The sequence below is a fragment of the Garra rufa genome, chromosome 1 (assembly GCF_049309525.1).
Source record: "Garra rufa chromosome 1, GarRuf1.0, whole genome shotgun sequence".
NCBI lineage: Eukaryota > Metazoa > Chordata > Actinopteri > Cypriniformes > Cyprinidae > Garra > Garra rufa.
In genome coordinates this window covers 22,303,094-22,323,373 of record NC_133361.1, presented here as the reverse complement: position 1 = coordinate 22,323,373, position 20,280 = coordinate 22,303,094, and the positions used below count along the sequence as shown (strand labels likewise).

The following is a 20,280-nucleotide window of genomic DNA, read 5'->3' as shown; positions in this document are numbered from 1 at the left end:
TTTGGTTTTTCAGCATTTTTGTGTACTTGAACCTTTTGCAACAATGACTGTATGATTTTGAGATCCATCTTTTCACACTGAGGACAACTGAGGGACTCATATGCAGCTATTACAGAAGGTTCAAACACTCACTGATGCTTCAGAAAGAAACACGATGCATTAAAAGCCAGGGGGTGAAAACTTTTTGAATTTGAAGATCAGGATAAATTTAGCTTTTTTCGTCTGCTGGGAAACATTAAAGTATCTTATGTAACTTCTAAAGGGCAGTACTAAATGGACAAAAACATTTATATTTAGGCAAAATAAGAAAAATGTGCACATCTTCATTCTGTTCAGAAGTTTTCACCCCCAGCTCTTATTGCATTGTGTTTCCTTCTGGAGCATCAGTGCGTGTTTGAACCTTCTGTAATAGTTGCATATGAGTCCCTCAGTTGTCTTCAGTGTGAAAGGATGGATCTCAAAATCATATAGTCATTGTTAGAAAGGGTTAAAACACACACAAAATGCTGAAAAAACACAGAATTGGGACCTGAAGGATTTTTCTGAAGAACATTGGGCATTTTAACAAACAACTATCACTAATCAAACAAAAAAAAAAATATCTGTGGATCGTTCAGGTAACAACAGTATTAAGAATCAAGTGTATGTAAACTTTTGAACGGGGTAATTTTTTTTTATAAATGTAACTTATTTTCTCTTGTGGACTATATGTAAACGTATTTCATGTGAAATATCTTATTCAGGTCAGTGCTAAATAAAAAAAATAACATGTATTTTGTATAATCCCTCTTATTTTGGTAAAATAATTAACATTTTGGAGATTTTGCAAGGTCTATGTTAACTTTGTCCTCAACTGTAGATTATACTTTATAACTTTCCGAGTACTTTCTAAGTTTGAGAGAGCTGGGGACATTTTGTTTTTTTGGGATGTTAAAACTGTAAGCTCACCATGGATTTGGGTTTGGCCTACTTGTGTGGCATCAAAAACTAAAAACACCTGAAAGATCTGCTGACCTGTGCATGTCCTCATGAACAGGACAGCCTGTTCCATACATGCGTATCTCCGCAATGAGAACATGAAGGAACTATAGAAATAAGGGCTTAATTTGTATTCTCTACTGGTAGATAAAATCACAAAGAGAAAGATACAGATTGTATCTTGTTTGACTACATAGTTTGTGTGTTTATGTTTATGCAGCATTCTTCTCATATACGCACATTGTGTACCACATATGTTACATTATGAGTGACTTTCAATGTGTTACGTGTGCATATCAGTTCGCTGAATACAACTGCGTAGCATGTTACAAGTTTAAGCAGCACACAGAGTAACTAGGTCACTGTTACATAAGTAAAATAAGCCTGCGGTAAAACTAGACTGATGTGTGTCAGTGTGTCAGTATCTCACGATTGACCACACCAAGATATTCAACACTTCTGCCCTTTCGCAATGTTAAGCCAGATTAAAATAGAGGATATAGGTGGTTTACGCTGGCCTTTGTTCACTTATCTCTTTCAGCTTGAGTGAAATACTTTTAAGAAAGCAGTCTAAACTTCTTTAAACACACTAAAACGTTGACTGTTATGTAATCTGTTGTCAATAAATTTTAGTCAGTAGGGCTGTAATTGCATGTTGTGAAATTAAATTGCATAACTGTAATATATAATTACAAGGTGGATAAAACATTAAAAAAGACAAATGCATGAATAATGCAACAACTTTTTTATTTTTTTTTGTTGAATTTTTTAAATGCACCCAACCCTAGCACTGAATATTAGTGTTTTTTACAATATGGGTCTATTTCAAAACAGAGCAACAGAACAGCAGTGCCACGGTCTACTCAATAACACCAAACAAGCCTTGCTTGTCTTTTTTCCACTTTTGTTTTGATAAAACCGTATGAAAATAAAAACATCAAACATCACTCAGTTTGAAACACACTGAAAGGAAGAAGGGGGATAGGTGACAATGTGGTGAGCAATTACGAAATCACAGTAAACAGGAAGTAAAGACACAGCTAGTGATAACAGGACAACACTTGGCCCCCAAAACAGTTCATTTGAAAAGCACAATACAGTGTTGCAATAAAAATATTTTACATTTATACACAAGTGCCATAAGTTAATGTGACATGTAGGCTTATTTCAAAAGGGGAGTGTGACTAAATTAGGCTACTCCTGAAAAATTTACAAGCATTCTTTTAAAAGTGAAAAAAACCTCAACGACTTCAATTAAACCTCATTTTAGCAAGGAAACATATGCAGGGTAGCGGCTGACTAGCGAGGAGTCAGCCAACCAGTTAAATAGTGAAAAACTGCAGTATCAGCTAGCTAATTTGCTTAACTGGGGGCCTCAAGGGCAAACGGTCAAAGACACTATGCTAGTAATCATCCATTTAAACTGATGTAAGCAGGGTGGAGCTTTCCTGTAAACCCCATGCTAATAACATTCCTTTCAAATTCATAACCAGAGAGGAAGAGATTTTTTCATTTTGCATTAAATCTAGAATTAAGGATAGATTTATTATGAAGCAAATTAATGTTTTTACATCAGTTGGTATATAAATAGGGAGGCTACATAAATGGGGAAACTAAATATGTACTTTTTACGTTAGGTTTTAACATGATCTGGGAAAGACATTTTACAGTAAACGCCAAGTAGTGTTTCAAGACCAGACATTTTCACTGAGTTATAACTAATGAAAACACATTTTAGTATCTAAGACATGAAGCTTACATCAACCCACTAATGTATCTCTGTAGGCTTTGGGGCATTTTGTAATTTTCCTATAAAAAGGACAGTTTCTAAAAAAATATTTAATTGCAAATTGTTAAAGTAAAAAAAAAGTTTATATTAAGTGGCATCTCAAACAACACACACACACTGATATTATACAGTATTTTTGACAAGAACCAATTCATTAGTCACGGAACTCCCTATTTTTTCATGTAATCTTTTTGTTTTCTTCTTAAAATATATTCATATATAATATTTATATCACATTTTATACATACAAAACAAGTGCCTGATCAAGGAGGAGTGGTAGCTAGGCTGTTTAATGTGGGAAAAGTTAGAAAAAGCAGACAGAGGTAGGGAGCAGAGAGAGGTATGAACACAAAGCCATGTTTCTTTGGTCGAGGGAAATGCTCCCTGAATCTTCTGGTGTTTGGTATGTTTAAATATGGTGCACAGCCACCTGCAAATGTTCTGTTGTTAAGGTGTGGCTGAAAACGGAGAAAGGGGCACTTGAAGTTGTCTATTTACAAATATGAATCCATTACAATGCCTCACAAATGGCAGATATTGCTTTTGAATTGAGCGTACACTTATGTTGACATCTTGCTGCAGCATGGGAAATATGGGTAAGTGCGATCAATAGCATGTCATCCTATTTCATTATTTTATAAAAGTGCTGCTGTAACCTCAAGAGTAGGTTAAACAAACAAACCAAACCAAAAAAAGGTAAGTATATACATTATGGTACAATGAAAATGCAAATGCAATGCAGCAGTCCTGACAGTGTCCACGTCTCTTATCCCTATAGGCATTCGAACAGGGAATGGGTAAAGGGCACAAGATCAAGGTAGGACCTCAAGATGGGTTTCATAAGAAGTCTCTTCCCAAGTGAGTCCCACAGTTTTTTGTTTAGTCATGTCTCTTTTTACAACTGTTACGCACACTGGATTCCTTCTTCCCGCATTCGACACTTCCAACTGAGGTGTCCTGCTTGGAAAACCCTGGACTTGTCTGGCTACCAGGTTGAAACAAGGCCAGGTAAGGATGCTGAGGTAATGGCAAGAAGTTAGCAGGTGGTGTTGTCGGCGAGTCTTGAGATGATGCCCTGCCGTCGCTCTGAGCTCTGTGCTTGAGTCTCAATTTGTGGGGTAGGGCAGTGCCTTTGATTTCCGCTTGGCCGTCTTTACATTGGCTTGGTGAGAAGGAGCTCTGGGTTGTGAATATGTGAGGGTGGTAACTGCCCGTATCGGAGCAAGAAGAAGAGGGAGACTCGTCGTCCGTGGAGCCCTCTTTATCAGAGCTGCGGGGATCCCCGTCACTTGAGGAAGTGTCCTTTCCTGAATGAGCCTCGTAGTACTCTTGTCTCAAGCTTCCTTCGTAGGTCAGCACTGGTGGCTCGTCATTCTCTAGGGTGCCATTAGAACTGTGGTACATCGGTGTTTCATCTCCCTCCTCTGGTCTCATTAGAAGATCTGGGGCAGCAGCATCAACCCTTGAGGTCTGTCGCTGAGCAATGTAAGCTTGACTTTCGGTTTCTTCCCCATCATAAGAAGGAGAGTCTGAAGTCCTTCTCTCTGCCAAGCTTTTGGGGCTTCTGGTTGGTCCCTCTGTAGACTGCTGTTCTTTAGGAATCATTTCCTGATTTTCCACAGGATAAGAGGCATTGCTTGAACGGTATAGGATGACACTTCTTTGAGCAGATTGTGGGACGACTGAATTTGCAATGGTCTCTTGGCGTCGTTGCTTTTGTTGGTTGGTTGAATAACCTGACTCAAAATTGTGCTGGTGAAGTACTGCAGGAAGTCTAGAATGAATGTTCAACATGATTTGCGTGGCAGTGCTATTGACAATGTCCATATCTAGACCCATACCTTCCTGCTTGATGTCATAGACCAGTGGCTCAGGGCTATCCCGAGAGGAGCCATCAGACATATCAGAGAGGGAACCTCGTGGGGAGTACTTTGCCAATTTCACATGCCCGTCCCCTCGAACAGACTGCTCCGTTTCAGAAGAATCAGAGTTCATCATCATCTGAGAAACACTGGAGTAACCATTAGGGTAGTAGCGACTGCTGGTAGAGGAAGATGAGGAGTCTCCCCCAGAACTTCCATTGACTGATCCACCAATCTGATGACTCTTTTCCATGTAGGAGGCTGTACTTATTAGACCAAACCTGAGCTTAAGCTGTAAAAGTTCAGTTTTCAGGCGCACATTCTCATCGTTCAGTGCCATTACTCTGTTTTCTAGGATCATGTCATTAAAGCGCCGTTTCTCCCGGGAACGCTTGGCTGCCTCGTTGTTCTTGCGTCGCTTTTCCCAGTAGGATGCATCCTTATTCTCATCTGAGATGAATTCACGCTTGCGTCGACAGCTCATGTTTGGCTTTGGTTTGGGAAGGCGGCTCTGGCGAATGTTGCTTTGAGGTGAATGGAGAATATCACTGTACTCCAGAAAGCTTTCTGTGTTCTTTAAGGATTTGTCTGCACTGGAATTTGTTGAAATTTGTAAGCTCAAACTTTCCATTGCTCCTCAATGGAAGCCAGTTTGGGACCTTGGCTTCACCACTGGTAATGGAAATAAATGAAGAAATAGGGATGGGGTAAAGGGGGAAAAGGTGACTATGGGAACTCCTGTAGGATGTCCTGACAAACAGTGGACTGGAGAATCTTCAACTAAGTAGCTGGATAATCAAAGACTTTATGAGGTATTTTAGTTTCTGGAAAACTGAACCTCATTGGTTTTGTTGATGTGAAGCTCTAGCAAATATCCTTTGATGATCAAGTGTCCAGCTTGGCTAAGAAGAGCAAGAACAGGTGCACCTCTTTATGGGACTCCTGCATTTAACAAGCCCGAAGAATTCCTCAATGAGTAAACTCTTGTCTCTGTTTTGCACAGAATGTCTTTCAAAGTCAAACCAGAGAACGACAGACGGTCAAAGTACTGAAGAACAATGACCAAATCTGATTCTGACTCCCTTTTCTTTGTTTTCACTTGTTGTTACTTTATGTAACGGTTCTATCAAGCAGACAGAGATGTGTCCCAGTGCCTTGGGCGTGTTGGAGGATATAGGTCACTCGGTCTGCCCCAGCTTGTCAGCCTCTTGGGGAGGGGTGCTGCTGCTGCTCCCAAAGCCTCCAGCTGGCTGCTCGATGAAAGGCTGCAAACATAAAAGAGAAAAGACAGATTTGTTAATCCTCGAAAGCTAACGCAATTCACAGTTTGCCTTTAGGCACTTCAAAGAAATCTTTTAATTTGTTGTGCTTTTTAATTTTTAATGAAACTCTCCATGCTTCTCTGCGTGGCTGGGTAATCAGAAGATTTAGAAGTGGAATGTTCAACCGTGTCTTTGTCGTGTCCTCTTGCTTCATCTACTCAACCCTGACAACCACAGAATGTTTTATGTTGCCCGGTAACCACCGTCTGACCTGCTAACCCTGCTATTGATTTGTCTGTCTACGACCCTTGACCTTTACTCTCTGGCTAGACACTGGACTCTCAGGATGCAAAGGGAAAGAGGTTAAGAATGTTTTCAGTGATTACCCAAGCTACACATTTTTTTTTGTCCAACAGCTAAATAGAACTTGCCTAAAATTAGTTTCCTTGTTCTGACACAAGTTCAACATCACCCTTTGTACAGAATTCAGTCAAGACTGTTTCATAAACAGGACTACACATATGGTAAACATTAGCAATGAACACATGATTTGTTTTAACATTTTGAAACCTTATCCTGTATTACATCATCTGCTCTGAGGGAACCAGTGCAAGAGGTTTTAGCTTTTGAAACATTAACTTCAAATGTTACAACACATCTCCTCTTGGCTGAACAGTCCAAACAGCCTGGTGCCCCAATATGCAGTGGGGCCCAGGAACTGAATTAAAAAACATTAACACTTCATTTTATAATCACTATTTACTACAAGGCTTTCAAGGAGAAATTTCGAAAGAAGAATGCTTTAGACGAAGCCAAGAAAACCTCATAACAATAATTACTATAATGGCAGATAAACCAAGGTAAGGCAAAAGGCAAGTCAGGTTTTATGATCTGGGGATTGAGAGCTTTGCAATATAGGTCAGGCATATCTGGAAAAAGGGGAGAAGGGGAACATTCCATCAACATGAGTTCAGATCCAGGGGTGGTAACTGTTTCAGCCATCTAAAAGTAAGCACTGATGGAAAAGCGGAGTCGCCGGTGATGATTAACTCAGCAGCCAGCGGGCTGCAGTCATGACCTAAACTGAGCACAAGTGTTGTTCAGCTAAAGATTCCTGATTTCCTTTGTCTACAAGTTTGCACACATAATCTTGGCTGAAAATACCTAGTCTCAATCCTGAAAACTAATAGGCACAGATGGGATCCCAGTAATATTAAAGTCATAAATCTCTCTAATATATAATATTTGATCTCATTGTTCTCTAACAATACCAGAATAAATATAAAGTGTGAACATTCAGAAATTTAGATTTACACTAAGAGTAAAAGAAGACTATACTTGCATATCTAAAACAGCACCATGACTCTTTAGCAGTATGACATCTGCATCAGAAATTAGGCAGATGAACGCAGTGTAATCCCATGATCTGGCTGCCTCTTTTATGGGTTGTGTTCTTCTCATCCCAGACATCTGAGGCAACATTGCATAACTACAGACTGCTTTAAGCTTCTTCCGATGGATTCAATCAACACTTTTTGGTCTGGTAAAGCATAGGAATTAATATGGCCAATTAGTGTATACTGTGAAAGGAATACGTCAAAATAAAGTGCAATTTTAATTAAATGCGAATAATGTTAAACCGGGAGACTCATGAACCAATGTCATTTAAGTGAGGCACAAAACTAAAAGAGACTGGCTGAATGACCCACTGACCTAGAAACTGGGCAGTTAGTGAGAATAAAAAAAAAACGCCTCTTTTTCCCTTGTGCTCAAATATAGGTCAGGAGTGCAACAGGCATCACGAGAGAGAGAGATAGAGACAGCAAGGGCAAGGGAATTAAAGTGTTTGCTAAAAATAGAGAGGTGAGGGATAGATTGAGGATAAATGGAATGAAGAAGGGTGAAAAAATGAATGCAGGGAAAAGCTGTTGCAGACCGTTTGTTGAATGCCAGCTACACAAACACAGAGGAGCTTTCCAAGACACCCTAACAAAAACAAAAAAGCCACTTTAAAGTTTCACAATTATCTGGGAAAACTAAGAAGACTGAATCAAATGTAAACACAATTATTAACACTAGCATAGCATTCAGATTTATCCTAGGGAATACCGTCAAATTTGTGAACAGATGGCTTGATTTAGTGCTTTTTAGTGATTCAGTCAAACCATCTGCTGAATCAGACTGAATTGAACCAATTAAACTAAAACTCATTTCAGATTTTTTACAAATGCCAATCATTATTATTGACTTACTAAGAGTAGAACACCTTTACCGTGTTATGTGCAGTTTTAAAAACTTAATTTAAATAAAACTGGAACTACTATAAATGAAAATAGCGTCGTTTTCATTTGATACAGAGAAGGGAAGAGGCTATTAATAAAAACAGTCGGTGGATGACTTATTTAGCCAGTCAACCACACCCATGAGTCATTAAAAATGCATTTATCTCCTTGCATTAGCAACAATGCAACTAATGATCAAATCTTAAGCATCGAGACACCAACGGCCATCTTAAAGAATCTGACATGACACACCTATGGCACTGTTATTCAAAAAAACTGCTATTGATTATCATGTGGCACATGGATTAAAGAAATAATTCCTGATAATTGACTTCACTGGATGACCTGCAATTAGCAGAGCTTAAAATTATGAGACAATGAAACTCGATTTCATTTGCCCTATATATAGGATGTGGGTTATATTTGTGCATGTGAGCTTTCAATAGGGAAGAAATGGCATGTCTGGCCCACTGTAGTCTTAACTTGGGCGAGGCCTGGAAACTATAATTCAGCTCGAATGTTTCATGTGTTGCTTTACAGCCGTTTTGGTAATGGAAATAATGGGAGAAGGCGGGGGTGCTGGATTTCATTGTGGCCATGTAATTGACCCTGGGGCAGAATGTAATATTCGGCACGTGGGTCAGGAGCTCGTTTTTTTCACCCATGGATTCCACGCCTGGGTTTATCTCCTCCAGTAGGAGGAGGGCAGGCCTTGGACAAGCAGGAGGAGTTCCAGGCCAACTCTTTCTATAAACACACTCATATCATCCTCTATTGAAAAAAAATAAATGCTTTGACCAAGTCCATGTGTTTCACCAGTCACATGCGCTCTCCTGCCCCACAAAACTAAACGGTAATTCGCCTCTCCCTGTTAGCCACATCGACACAATAATGACGTGCCTCCTCCCCTATCTTCCTTTCTTTTACACTATGAGAAATCTTTAAAAAAAAACACCAATTGAGCGAATGTTTATTGCTTAGAGAGTACAATAAACTTGGTCACAATCAACGCTGTAAACCAACAATGACATTGCACTTAACCAAAATGTTTTTGTTTTTCTAAAAGCGATCTGAAAGATTCATCTACTACATTTAACACTCAAAAAGCTCCCTACTCGAATTTGCAAAATCTTGTTATAAACTGGCAGAATCTTTGTTCTTTGTTATGGCAGACGAGAGGGTGTGTTTTCTTCAGGTTTGTGACCTACATTCTGCGCTGGCACACAAAGCAATTCGTCTGATGCCCCCTGATGCCTTAACGACCCCGCATATATAATATTATTCTCACCGTTATGTAACTCTTAACACTGAAAGACTGAATAACATCAAAAGAAAACTGCAAGTTGTCAAGCAATCTCACATCCACAAATTTTAGGCTGCACTGCAATCCTACAGTGCATGATTGCTTACTACATAATACACTTTGAACCTAAAATCTGTAATCCAAAATCGTATGACCTAAAACATATACTATTCTTAGTACACTACACTGTTTGTCATAAAAATGAAAACAAGATGATTAAACATGTAAAAAGTGCTCAGTAATCAAAGATGAGCTCAATAAATCAGTTTACAACCATCTGCAGAGAAGCTTTGGATAATAACAATGCCAAGTTTATTGACATCTATAATCATTATATACACAAGTAGCATGCACACTTGAGGGATCTGACCACCGTAAGTAGGTTACAGCAATAACTAAAAAAGTTAAGAATGTGCTAAACTGAGGTAGCAACAGTTTCGTTTAAGTGCAGTTACTTAATCGCCACATTCACTATTATTTGCGTTTGAGGAGACTAACTTAAAATAGGCAGAAATCCATCTTGTAAATGTCACTGTATAACTGCGTACCAAAAATAAATAAAATATTAATGCAAATTAGGATTTAATTGTGCAAGAATTGTATGTTTCAGACCTGAGGTTAATTAGAGTTTACATGCAAGAAAGTTACATTTGATTGCCAGTCGGTTTGCTCGCGCCTGTATACCAGGAAAGAGTTAACTGGTCAGAGCCTTCTAACGTAAACACCCGCGTTAACCTTTACCGAGCACGGTTACACGTGACAGCGAGAAGTGTGTCCGGGATTTTTCCTCCCAAACCGCCGCATTAACTTCCTAACCCAGTTGGATTTCACACTTGGTGAAAACTTTAAATAAAACGTAGTTGGCAAACATTGAACAGTAACCTTATATCAAGACTTTTTTTTAGCGATTTAATGTGAAACATTTGCTAGTGTTTTAATCACAATTATAACAAGTGCTACGCCCGACTGGACTTTTGGTAACTCAGTTTTATATTTATTAATGTCATCAAATAGCGCAATATTAGGCTATATCATTACGAAATGTAAACAAACAGTACGTCAGATATTTATGCATATAGAAAACGCGTGCGCATGCTGAATTAATGCGTATGGAAACATGAAAATATTTTACGGGCATCAAGTGCTAAATGTCCTGTCAACAGTCGAGAGGGGTCCTGGCCTCGCCTTAACATTGCGAACATGCACGTTGAGCAACATCCGAATCTGTAACGAGCATGCGTAAAAACACAAAAATAAACTAAACCCTTATGGGGGACTGGACCAAAGCCATTGCATTTCAAATATCATTTTTGGATAAATTTCAGTCACCGCGTGAAATTTCCGCAAGATTACGCACAAGCATCTCCAATGCGTACAATGTTTGTGTAAGCGTGCACCCTAAAGTAGTAAGCAGTTAGGCAAACGTACCGTTTCTGGATGTATCCAAAATATATATTTTGTCGCCCGATGACTATTATTAGTCTCTTTGTATCAGCCTCGGTGACTTGAATAAAATGCGAAGTGGTCCACACACACTACACGCCGTGTCCTGTACGCGTGGATTCCGCAGCCCGTGTGTTTTTGCCCTGGTTCCTTGTGTTGTGTTGGCGAGGCGCTCCAGTATCCTGCCGCTAGCTGCTTCTGTTTAGAAATGTATGTTAGTAGGTCAGCGGTTGCATAACAGGACGCTTCGGGTGCCTCGTCACGTTTTGTTTCTCTCTTTTGCCCCCACCTACGTCCCGCCCTCATCCCTTATCCGAAAGCCTGTGGCGACGTGAGCGCATAACTGGGAGGGATCAGGCAGTCGGCCAGACCTACTCTCAGATGTAGGACGGTCATATTCCATAATAAGGCTGACATGGTAGGAAACATGGAGCTGTTAAGGTTTAGTGTGACTTTCCTTATATGATATATATCAAAATGTATTCGCTAATTGCACACAACACTCTCCTTCACAGGTTTTATTATTTTCCCCTACAGATGTTTTAGAGTGGCTACTCAACAAATACAAGCATAAATGAGAGCCTTGTGAAGGCCTTGACCCAATTTTCCATGTAAAACAATATTTTTGCCAGCTGGATTTATTTGGCTTAATGTCTGGGTGAATTCCAGTGACAGTATTTAAGGATACATTATTTGTACAGTCACCCCAATTATTTTCATTTTATTATTATTATTATTATTTTAAACAAAGAGAAATAAAAGCCATTTAGAAGAGCATTGATAGATTTTTGGATAATAAAGCACAGTTACCCCCAGTTATTTCCCAGAATTACTTGACATTTTAATTTAGCATTATACGATGTATTGACGCATTTTTTGTGTTTAGTAAGCAATATATTAATGATAATAGTTTCTGTTTATTTTCAATAATGATTAAAATGACTGTAATCTCATAATATAGCAATAAATATTTTTTTTGAAAATTATTTGAAAATTATTTTTAAATTTAACACAATAAAAATGCAAATGCATTGCAAATAGTACTTTACAGATTTTTGTAACATTTAGAATTCTTATTGTTAGTATCATTGTTGTCATTATGATTTTTATTCTTGTTATTAGTAGTAGTATTAGTGCTATCAAACAATCACAATTAATTGCATTCAAAATAAACGTTTTTATTTAAGTAGTGTGTGTAATGTGTAAATTTACTGTGTATATATAAATGCAAATATTTTTAAAATATACAATGTATGTGTATGTATTTTCATATAATATTATATGAATAAAAATATAAACATATATGAAATATATATAAACAAAATTTTTCTTAAATATATCCATATACATAATAAATATACACAGTACACACAAATATATTATGTAAACAAACTTATTTTGGATGTGATTAATCCCGATGAATCATTTTGACGGCACTAAGCATTATTATTATTATTATTATTATTATTATTATTATTATATGATGATACATTATAAATTATGGATGTGATTAATAATTTTGACAGCACCAAGTATTATTGTTATTATTATTATTATTATTATTATTATTATTATTATATGATGATACATTATAAATTATTATGGATGCGATTAATCACGATTAATCATTTTGACCACACTAAGTAATAGTATTATTATTGGAATGTGATGATCACCTTAATAGTCCTAATGAATGAAAGAATGAATCAACTATTTTTTTTTTTTTTTTTTTTGAATTTTGAAATATGACTTATGCATTTTCTTGACAGCTTTTGTGAGAATCCCCCATTTGCAGATCTAAATAGAAAAAAGGGACTGGCACAAACGTGTTGGCAATATGTTTCCTCATTTGTTCATTTTTTTTTTTAAACAGATAAATTAGAAAGAATACACGTCTCTCTTGCCTCACTGCACTGAGTGAAGCCACAGACACACCAGTATTGTGTCTATGACCTTGAACTTTGATGTGGCCCGTGGTCCCCTCCCCCCACAACTCCTTCCCGCCTTCATCCCCCAATCCCTCCGCGCCCAGCTTCGTCTGGAAGAGGTTTCCATGGCAACCGTCGAGTTACCCGCCTTACGTCAGGCCGAGCCTCCCAAATGCGTGAGTGATGAAGATCAGCCAGTCAGGGGTCAGTGGACTAGTGGAACAGGGATGTCAAGGAAGGAAATTAACCGGGAATCATGAATGTGTGGAAGTAAAGGAGCTTGTGTGTAAACACTGAAGCGCAAGAAAGGCTTTGTGTCTTGTTTTGGAGGTCAGCTCCTTAAATAGACTCTTGCATCTATTTATATGCTCTTACGTCACCAGAAAGGTCTCAGTGGAGCTCAGCTCTCAGGGGATTGAGGTATATTTGGTGTCAGATGTTTATTCTTAGTCTAAACGACGTACAGGGAAATGGCAAGGTAACAACCTGATCTCAAATCAGGTGATTTTTGTCGTCATTAAATTCGGTTTATATTATTTAAGCAGTGCAAGTGCGTATACACTGATTGGAAATACAAAATTATTTGCTGACATCTTGTGGATTGTGCCAGTGTTACAAGAACAAATGTGGATGTGTGTTTGACGTGTTATAGGCCTGTATATTGAAAATCATTCACACATGTAGAGTTAATGGAGATGGCTAGTTTGTGATAAATAACATTTATTACACTTTTTAAGGGAGCAATTGAGTCTTTATTGTACACTGTCACAACTTTCAGATTATTGGAATGCATTTTTTTTACAAGAAAATGCAGTTTCAGTTTTGTTTCTGCTTCAAAATGTCATGTTTAATTGTGTTACTTGCCATTTCTTTGTAACTCTGACATTTGCTAGATTTGTTTTTAATGAAAACCCTTTCTACATCAATTCTGCAATTGTTTCCAATCTTTTTTTAACCAACAGTCTTTCCAGAAACATCTTAAATGTACATAACGATCCACAACATATATAATTGGACTGAATTAGGAATGTTGCATGTGGTTTTTAATTACAATCTTGCTTTCTCATGAACATAACATCTGAGTAAGTATATTGAGACATCTAAAATGCCATTGCCCCCAGGGCTTTGAATATATCTGTTAAAACTTGATGTATACTAAGCACAGATGATAGTTCATGAGAATTGCAATTGTGTGCATGTCAAAACACTGTGGTTTGAAGAGAATTTGTTTCAAAATCACACTGTGAAACCACAGTTGGCTGTCCCTCAAGAAAATCATACATACTTTCAATATGATTAGCTATATATGTGACCCAGGACCACAAAACCAGTCATAAGGGTATTTTTTTTTTTAAATTGAGATTCTATTTCATCTGAAAGTTGAATAAACTAACTTTCCATTGATGCATTGTTTAAGATATGTCAGTATTTGGTCGAGATAGAACTATTTGAAAATCTGGAATCTGAGGGTGCAAAAAATCAAAATATTGTAAAAAATCACCTTTAAAGTTGTCCAAATTAAGTTCTTAGCAATGCATATTGCTAATCAAAAATTAAGTTTTTATATATTTATAGTAGGAGATGTACAAAATATCTTCATGGAACATGATCTTTACTTAATATCTTAATGAAAAATCTATGCTTTTGACCCATATGTATTTTTGCCTATTGCTACAAATATACCCATGCTCCTTACGACTGGTTTTGTAGTCCAGGTTCACAAATAATTTATATTACAGAAATCAAACTCTACAAATTAAGCTTTAGTTCAATAATAAAAGGCAAACAACAGTTCAGATATTTATTCACACAAACATATGTATATTTACTGTACAAATACACAAGAACTCACAAGACAACAGAAAATTTCACCATCAAAATGCAAGTAACAGTGTAGTTCAATTAGATATTATCCTTGTCTGGACAATGGCAGTGATCTGTATGAAAAAAAAAATATGATGGCAGTCATTCAGTTGCTACTGGTTCATGACAATGATCAAAATTAATTCCATTATTTTCCCCTTCCTGGAAAATAAAAAACAATTTCTTATACTTCACTCATAAATCTGTCAAACCACAGGAGGAATATTACAGTGTGAAGACTATCAGGCTCACCGCGCATTTCCTCTCAATTACTGACAAGTGTTTAAGTAGTGTTGGCACGTAGTGGAGGAATGACATTACCGTGGATGATGTTATGCTTTGCTTTACATTTACAGTGAAAGACAGGTCTGTGTGTGCACACACCGTTTTATTAGGAGCCTGAGGCTTTTTTTTTAATTATTTATAGCAAGATCACAGTGTTTGAGGCAAAAGGAGCAACTGAATGAATTGAGGTGAGGTGTTGTAGCTGACGTGTCCTGATGCCTGGAATGCTCCTGCATGTTCCTGAATGTAAGTTGAAGGAAGGGGCAAAAAAAAGTCATTATCCATTATCCACCTTATTCGTAACACATGAATGGGGCACAGCTATTTGTAAATTGAACGTGTGAGGCTTCCGGTTATTTAAGCTGAACGAAAATAGCCCATTATGCAATTGTTTAGTTAATATAATAATCTTAAATAGCTTTACTGTTTACTCTTTCCTCTTGAACCCAAAGCCTCACACGTTTGCGAAATATAGCTTACGCCTGCATTGCAAAATAAGGTGGATGTGCAAGTTCCGTTTGGTTATGACTGAGTGTGAAGAGGTAGTGATGCACATGCTGCGTTCTTTCCATCAATAATGGACGTTCATGAGTTCGACTGTGAATATTTGCAGTGTTCCAGTGTGCTCTTTACAAAGTCCTAATTCGTTTTGGTGAGCAGCTGCTCGGAGAAGAGCTTTTTGAGCTGGGCCACTTCCTCGCCGAGAGAGCTGAGCTGAGATTTGAGCATGCTGTTCTCGGCTTGGTATTGAGATTCGTTTGGGTTCACGTTGTGGCTGTAATTCCTGTACTGCTGCTGCTGCTGTGGTGGCATGACTTTTCGGGCGTCTTCTCCATCTTGCGGCGTCCAGTAACCCGTTCCGTCGGTTGTACCCGAAAGGTTGTGAACCCTAGGGGCCACCGCGGGAAGCACAGGACTTTGCCGGTCTCCAAAACTGTCGCAATCGCCACCTCCCGGAGACTTGAACCTCAGCTTGTGTGGAAGACTCTTCATACCGTCCATTGACTCCATCCGGTTGGATGGCACTGTAGCATGTCCCATTGCTAAAACATCAGGTGGGGAATGATGGGACTCATAAACTTGTTCATCTGCTTGGTGTGGAGACAACTTTCCATGCTCCTCAAAGAAGACGGGACTGCCAACGCTGGATCCACCGGGTGTGGAGAAACCTGAGTCTTCTGACATACTGCTGGTATCTCTGATACTTCGTCCCGATTGCGGCCCACTTTGGGAGTGATTTGACAACATCGGACCAGCTTGGTGAGTGCCATCCCCACGTGGAAGGTAGTAATGTGGTGCTGAAGGTTGTGGGATGCAGGTTCCTGTTGTGAGCGGAAGTATGGAAGCGTTTGAAGGATCTTTAATGAGGCCGAAGCGAAATTTCAGTGCGAGAAGTTCCGCTCTTAACCTGGCGTTTTCCTCGAGCAACGCCAGCACGCGGTTTTCCAACACCATGTCATTTACACGCCGCTTCTCACGAGAGCGCTTTGCAGCTTCGTTGTTTTTCTTGCGCTTGTCCCAGTAGCCATCATCTTTCTTCTCGTGGGGAATAAACTCTCGCTTACGCCTCGCAGAAGTGATGTTAGGTGATTCTGCGTCTCTGCGTTTAAGCGCCGACGTTCGGCCTAGTAGCGAGCGTGCAAGCAAACTGCTTGACGTCAGGATAGACACAGCTTCGTCGGTGAAAGACATTGTGCTACTGGGAGCAGTCGGATTTAACGCCCTCATCTCCTGAGATGACTCTTCAAACATCTTGAGGTTGTTTGTTTTCTCAGTCGTAATGTTGAAAGTTGTGCTTGGTCTCTGTGTGTTTTCAGGTCAGTATCAGATGTTATTGACGCAGCAGTGGCTCCACCTGGTGGCAAAAGGAACACAATGATATCCTGTCAGTTACGTAAGATCAGTTACAACACAATGTTATATAACTTCATTACCTCCCAATGGCAAAGCACAGTACGTTCTTGCTACACCGCATAATAACAGGTTAACGAGCGTACAGTTATATAGCCGCCTTACGCAAAGTGACATCAACAAATGAACATTCTCACGTAGCGAGTAGATAGGCATCACTTGAATTTCATCACACAGACTAGTTAGAGTAACAGTAAACAGCTACTTCATGTAAACCTGAAATGCCTTCTCTAAGAATTCCCGTGTTGACCTATTTGCGGAACAGCTTGTGCGTGAGTGTCTTATCGTCTTCCTGTCCCAGTGAGTCACTTTCATCATGGAATCCTGCCTTGCTCAACACGCTGTGTTCTGTTACATTAGTACAGATTTAAACAATGTTTATGTAAGATGTAGAAAGCTACTTTTTCTCATACAAAAATAAAGGATAGACTAACAAAAAGTCGATTAAACACAATCCGCCGAAAATAAATAATTGGTAAAAGTCAATACGATGACTTGGATTTAAGTACTTAACTTAAAAATCCAACTATTTTATTTTCAGTTAAACAGTCCTATTAAAAGCATCCCGACTGCACTGCAAAAAATGCAGGTGCTATTGCATATTGCATATAAGTATGTTTACTTATTCTTGCTGCATTTTAAGTTTGTGGCTGTTTTTAGCTGGTCTAGATGGTCCAACAAGTCATTTTTGTAGCCCACTAAAACGAACAGTTTTCCAATTAGCAATAACGTTCCAAAAATCTATAATTGTCCAAACTAAACAAAGACTTATAAAGAAAATAGTTCACCACAAGTCATACAATTTATATGCTGTCGGATATACTTTTATACACGAATATACATATGAAAACAGAATTGCAAAAAGCATATTACCATTATAAATCGTCGCGTAATTCTGTTCAGAAAGTCTTCAGTTCAGATCGCTTTCAGTGACTTTTTTTTTCCCTCAGAAGAAAACAAGCGGTGCTCGGTTTCGCCGGTTTATAGTCAAACGGACTGTTAGCTCCGTTCAGTCGTTTCGTGTCTGTTGCGCTTGCAACGCGCTCGGCCCCTATTTGTGTCTTTGCTCCATCAGGTTCAGTCGAGGACGCTCCATCACCCCGTCTGAACCACATGTGTGTGTGAGTGGATGAACGGACCGCCCCCTCCGTACGCACGCAGGACCCTCCTCTTCTCTCTAATCTCTCCCTCGTTACAGTTTTCGTCAGAATAATCTTTTCGAAAGCATTAAGTAATATTGCTCAATCTCCCCCCGCCCACTCCACTGTCCTCGTGTGTCCTGAAAACCGACTGTTGTCCTCAATAAATGTACAGCAACTATATTTAGTGACGCGGGACCAGCTGTCCTTTTTTCAAGATAGCACTGTTAAATGGCATAACAAGCTATAAAACACTAAGATTATTATGTTGCTTTGATAAAAACCCCTTTGCTTTGAAAAGACAAGAACTGCGTGAAGTGCTTTAACATAACGTTATGCAATGGAAAACACTGATGTGGTAATCATTCAGTGTAATGATATTGATCATGTACCTTCTAATATTTGCACTTGCATGGTTCTAGCAATTGAATTATGTTCTATTAATAAAGCACCAGCTTTAGCAGAAACATTAAGTTTATTTATAAATGGATATACTTCTGTAGCATATTTCATATATTCAAAGATATTTACAGTTAAAAAGTTTACATGCACCTTGCGGAATCTGCTAAATGCTAATTATTTTACTAAAATGAGGGATCGTACAAAATGCGTGTTATTTTTTATTTAGCACTGATCTGAATAAGATGTTTACATATAGTCCGCAAGAGAAAATAATAGCTGATTATTCAAAAGTTTGCATACACTTAATTCTTAATACTGTTGTTACCTGAATGAGTCCCTTGTTTGTCCTGAATACTTAAACTACCTTGACAAAAATCCTTCAGGTCCCACAAATTCTTTAGCTTTTCAGCATTTTTTGTGTATTTGAACCCTTTCCAACAATGACTATGATTTCGAGATCCATCTTTTCACACTGAGGACAACTGAGGGACTCATATGCGACTATTATAGAACGTTCGAACACAATGTATTAAGAGCTGGGGTAGTGAGAACATCAGGGTAAATTTAACTTATTTGGTCTTGCAGGAAACATGTAAATATCTCCTGTAGCTTCTAAAGGGCAGTACTAAATAAAATAAAAAATGATAATCAGGCAAAATAAGAAAAATGTGCACCTCCGTTCAAAAGTTTTCACCCACTGGCTCTTAATGCATGAGGTTTCCTTCTGAAGCATCAGAGAGTGTTTTTACCTTCTGTAATAGTTGCGTATGAGTCCCTCAGTTGTAAACTTTTGAACGGGGTCATTTTTATAAATTCAACTATTATTTTCTTTTGTGGACTATATGTAAACATCTTATCATTATGTGCATCTTATTCAGTTCAGTACTAAATAAAAAATGCATTTTGTATGATCCCTCTAATGTTGGTAAAATAATAAAATTAAGGGTAGGTAAACGTTTGACTTAAACTGTACATAGATGTATGATAATGAGAAGGAAAACATGTTTTTTCCCCTAATGCAGTAAGTAATACAACTTAATTCATTAATCAGTCTACACCATTCAGAGATAGTAATGGCTTTATTGGATTAGAGTTTGTTTCTTAATATATATTCCTTTGTAATACAAGTGATTACACAATGCTCAGATGTTCATACTGTGCTTATAGCCTAATCTGCCTATTTTCTTATATGTGGACTGTTTACTTACATAAATGAGTCAAACTGAATTAAAAGGCGGTTGTTTTGTATTAGACACCTAATACCTAAAACAAGAGAAAAAATGATACAGGCTACAATTCTACATTTAAAAGAATCATTAACCCACATTCCACTTGTCCACTTTCTACTGTTGAACGCAAAAGATACCAACCAAACCATGGGTAGTAGCCTTTGGCTTCAATAGTATTTACACTTAACTGTTTGGTTTTTCAACATTCTTCAAAATATCTTCTTAGAGGTTTGGAACAAATGGATATTAAGTAAATAATATCCGATTTTTTTTTCACTTTTGGGTAAACTGTCTCTTTAAATTAACAAATGTAGGTCCAGTTATTATATTGTAGCCAGGTGTATCTGCAATACACCTCAATCTTTTTTGTGCAAATTAGTTTTTTTGCAAATCTCATTGACCCTAGCATAATAACATCTCCACTGACAGACAGTGTGTGCTTATACAACAGCTCCAATAGGGTCTGGTAGCACTGAGAAAGCAAAACTGACAGCATGCATGTTTGTGTTGCATGCCATGAGGAACAGCAGTATGTTCATCTCGCTGAAACAAACAAACAAACAATCCCGCTGATTATAGCATGGCCTCGTCTTCTAAGCAGTGT

At 38.2% G+C, this 20,280-nt stretch overlaps 2 protein-coding genes across 3 annotated transcripts in view; both read right to left on the bottom strand.

The window, feature by feature from the left end:
- Positions 1 to 1,708: 1,708 nt before the first annotated feature.
- nfil3-2 (nuclear factor, interleukin 3 regulated, member 2) lies at positions 1,709 to 11,088 on the bottom strand. Its single transcript, XM_073848871.1, has 2 exons — positions 10,905 to 11,088; positions 1,709 to 5,894 (listed from the first exon to the last, which is right to left on the bottom strand). Exon 2 carries the CDS (start codon positions 5,258 to 5,260, stop codon positions 3,647 to 3,649), a length of 1,614 nt encoding a protein of 537 aa, XP_073704972.1. The 5' UTR covers positions 5,261 to 5,894; positions 10,905 to 11,088; the 3' UTR covers positions 1,709 to 3,646.
- A 3,546-nt stretch (positions 11,089 to 14,634) lies between these two features.
- nfil3-6 (nuclear factor, interleukin 3 regulated, member 6) overlaps positions 14,635 to 20,280 on the bottom strand; it is a 9,789-nt gene continuing 4,143 nt past the window's right edge. The window contains exons 1-2 of one of the 2 annotated variants that reach the window (XM_073848849.1): positions 17,780 to 18,121; positions 14,635 to 16,850 (exon numbers count right to left, since the gene is read on the bottom strand). In XM_073848849.1, the coding sequence (XP_073704950.1) occupies positions 15,635 to 16,747 (1,113 nt within the window). In that variant the 5' untranslated portion in view covers positions 16,748 to 16,850; positions 17,780 to 18,121 and the 3' untranslated portion in view covers positions 14,635 to 15,634. Of the gene's footprint in view, positions 16,851 to 17,779; positions 18,122 to 20,280 lie in introns of those variants that run through there. The other variant, XM_073848858.1, reaches the window with a different exon arrangement.